At 53.8% G+C, this 3,348-nt stretch overlaps 1 protein-coding gene across 1 annotated transcript; it reads right to left on the bottom strand.

The window, feature by feature from the left end:
* Window positions 1-612: 612 nt before the first annotated feature.
* Window positions 613-2,575, bottom strand: LOC133889047 (uncharacterized). Its single transcript, XM_062329488.1, has 2 exons — window positions 1,020-2,575; window positions 613-747 (listed from the first exon to the last, which is right to left on the bottom strand). The coding sequence occupies exon 1, from the start codon at window positions 2,311-2,313 to the stop codon at window positions 1,285-1,287; it is 1,029 nt and encodes a 342-aa protein (XP_062185472.1). The 5' UTR covers window positions 2,314-2,575; the 3' UTR covers window positions 613-747; window positions 1,020-1,284.
* Between the last annotated feature and the right edge of the window lie 773 nt (window positions 2,576-3,348).

Genomic DNA, 3,348 nt, shown 5'->3' with positions numbered 1-3,348 from the left:
AAAGTGCGGAGTCTGGAAGTCGAGGGTCTTGGTTGGGTGGCGGTTTAGGAGGTATGTCGCGGTGTGAAGAGCTTCCACCCAATAGGGCGCCGGTAGACTAGCCTGAAACATGAGGGAACGCATGATATTGTTAGTAGAACGAATAATGCGTTCGGCGCGACCATTTTGGGGGGAGGTGTGGGGACATGACATGCGGATGGTGGCACCATGAGTGAGGAGGAAGGAGCGTGCAGAGGAGTTATCGAACTCCCGACCGTTGTCGCACTGAACGGTCTTTATCGTGGTGCCAAACTGAGTAGCGACATAAGAAAAAAAGTTAGAGAGGGTGGGGAAAGTGTCAGACTTGAGACGTAGAGGAAAGGTCCAAGAGTAATGTGAGCAATCATCAAGAATTATGAGATAATATTTATAACCAGTGACACTAGCAACAGGGGATGTCCATAAATCACAGTGTATTAAATCAAAATTCTTGAGAGCACGAGAATTGGACCTAGCAAAAGGGAGGCGCACATGGCGTCCTAGCTGACAAGCATGACACAAAGTTTCTAGCTCACTTTTATTACATGCAGAATCTAAAGATGGCGCTAAACGAGAGAAAGACTCATGGCCAAGATGACCAAGCCGACGATGCCAAAGCACGGTGGGTGGGGTGATGACGGCGAGAATGTGAGGCTGGGCGGGCGGACGAAAGGAGTAGAGCTCCCCAGAACTATTGCACCTGGCGATCACGTTCCGCGTTACGAGGTCCTTTACAGAGAGGCCAAAAGGGTCAAATTCAACAGAACAGTGATTGTCAGTAGTGAAACGACGAACAGATATGAGATTTTTAATAATTTGCGGGGATATAAGAACATTATGTAAATGTAAAGGACGATCTGACGTGGAAAAAGAAAGAGCGCTTGTGCCGGTGACAGGTAACAAGGAACCATTGCCAACGATAATGTTAGATGGGGTAAACGGACTAGGAGGATGAATATAGGAAAGAGAGTCGGAGTTTGAGGCCATGTGAGAGGAAGCACCTGAGTCCATATACCAGTCGTCGCTCGGCGGAGGAGTGAGGGTCATAGTGTTGAAATTGCTCGCCAAGGCTTGCTGATCCCACGTCCAAGGTTGCTGTTGGGACAGCATGACAGGAGATGCACCGAAGGAGGGTGCAGAACCAAGCAGTCCTGGGAGTGCCTGCTGAACCTGATGAGGCGTGCCGGTGTTTCCCGCGGCAAAGGCTTGAGGACGGGGCGGCAGCGGCGCAAGTGGAGGATGCGGGCGGGCGCCGTGGTGTCCCGGCTAGACAGCGAATGTCCCCGTAAACGGGTTCCAAGGAGGCTGCTGCCAGGCCGGAGAGCCAAAACCAGGAGGGCGCGCCTGTCCGCCCCCGTTCCCATTGGAGCGCCAGCGCCGGCGGTTGCGGTTGGAGCCACCGCCCCCGTTCCCGTTGTTGGAGCCGCCAGGGATGCCAGGGCCGCCAGGACCGCCGAGCCTCGGCGCGGTGGGGGGATAGGAAGGGCCCGGGGCGCGTGGCGCCGGGGGACGAGCGGGCGCGGTAGCCACCAGCGCTGTCGGAGTGGTGGCCTTGCTGGCCAAGGTGACCTCCTCGATGAGAAGATCCGCACGGACGTCGGAGAAAGTCGGGAACGGCCGAGTGCGCTTGATTAACGCCGCCATGTAGGAGAATTTCTCGTTGAGGCCCCGGAGAAGATTAAGGACAAGGGTGCGGTCAAGGACCGTCTCACCCAAATCCCCCAAAGCGTCCGCCATGCTCTTCATCTTGTGGCAATAGTCGGTGACGGAAAGATCGCCTTGGACGAGTGTCCGGAATTCAGCATCAAGGATGATAGCACGAGTTTCCTTGTTGCCGATGAATTGGTCCTCGAGACCGACCCATATGGAACGCGACGTCGGGGACGAGGTGGACACCGCCTCGATGAGCTCGGGCGCGACGGTGCTGAACAGCCACGATTTGATGGTGCAATCCATGCGACGCCAATGGGGGTCCGTAGAGAAGTCGTCGTCGGAGAGCACAAGGCAGTCGAGGGCGTACTTGGTCACCGTGTTGAGGAAGAAGGTGCGCCACCGATTGTAGTGCGAGGAAGTCTGGTCGAGTACGAAGGGGATCATCGTCTTGATGTTAGACACCGCGACGGCCTGCGCATGTAGCTGGGATTGCTCCAGGTTTTCGTACTCGGCGAGACGACGTGCGGCTTCCTCCGCCCTGGCGGCAGCAGCCTTGGCCTCTGCTGTGGCGTTGGCGGCCGCTTGACGAAGCGCAGCGAGACGGGCCTCCTCCGCGGCGGCATCAGCCTGTGGATTTGTCATCGAGTGGATAGTGCACGCCGGCAAGAGAAGCAACGGCGGCGGCTCGTGTGGCGTGAGGCCAGCACAAGAAGAAGGAGGAAGCACGACCGGCGGGGGTGCCGGCGGCAGGAACGCGTCGTCGCTTGTGGATGCGATCGACGGAGGGGCGCCGCGGCGAGAGGCCGGCAGCGATTAGCGGAAGCGAGGGGATCGATCCCCGTCTGGTACCATGAAAGCGTATTTTACTCAACGCAACTAATGATATTAGTCTTGAGGCAGTAATTAAATAGAGAGTACATGGAGGCTGAGATAGAAACGAAAGATACATACCGTGTATAGGCTAACTAAACACGGAAACAATCTAAACTAGCCTCCGGAGATGGCGCTTCCTGCATGCGCCTGTAGCCGCTGCATGCGTACGAGTGATATGCGCTAACATTCTCATTGACCCTCTTCTCTATCCTATTTCAGTTGCACAGACCTACCCGGACTGCACCATTGGAAATTTTTTGCTTTGCGTAATCATAAATAAAAGAACACAGGGGGAGGCGTTGCCCTGGTTCAAAAAAGTTGCACATGCTGCCTGGTACAGGATGGGGGCTACCTGCAGAATTCGAAATGGTAATTCTCAGAAAGATTTTAGACAGCCATTTTGCACGGTGATGTACCTTTAAAACGCCAAGCTATATTACTATATACCCAGCTATTTCAGATTGCTCGCAATCAGGCAGCTTCGGTTCAGAGTTACTTACAATAACTCACTGACCAGCAGCATACAGTCACTCTGTCTGATGATTGAGATTCAATATTATGGCTCGGCTTTCGGTAATATGGGATGTACGTGTGTAAAGAGGTATACAAATTGAAAAAAAAAAGCCTAGTGAGGCTTTCTTAATCTTTCTTAATTATCAACGTGAGACTGCCGATCACATTTTTGCTTATCCTATAGCTCATTCTGCATGGTGTGCAATCGGGGGTGCTTCTCACAGTGTTCGAGTTCCTACTTCCTACTAACATGGCAAGTTCATGAAGAACCACCTCGCTTTGGAAGGTCCT

The sequence above is a fragment of the Phragmites australis genome, chromosome 13, assembly GCF_958298935.1.
Source record: "Phragmites australis chromosome 13, lpPhrAust1.1, whole genome shotgun sequence".
Lineage (NCBI taxonomy): Eukaryota > Viridiplantae > Streptophyta > Magnoliopsida > Poales > Poaceae > Phragmites > Phragmites australis.
Note: the sequence above shows the minus strand (reverse complement) of the source record. Positions and strands in the feature narration are given on the sequence as shown.

Coding starts and splice junctions, on each gene's coding strand:
- LOC133889047 (XM_062329488.1), bottom strand. CDS start 2,313: ATGACAAATCCACAGGCTGATGCCGCCGCGGAGGAGGCCCGTCTCGCT.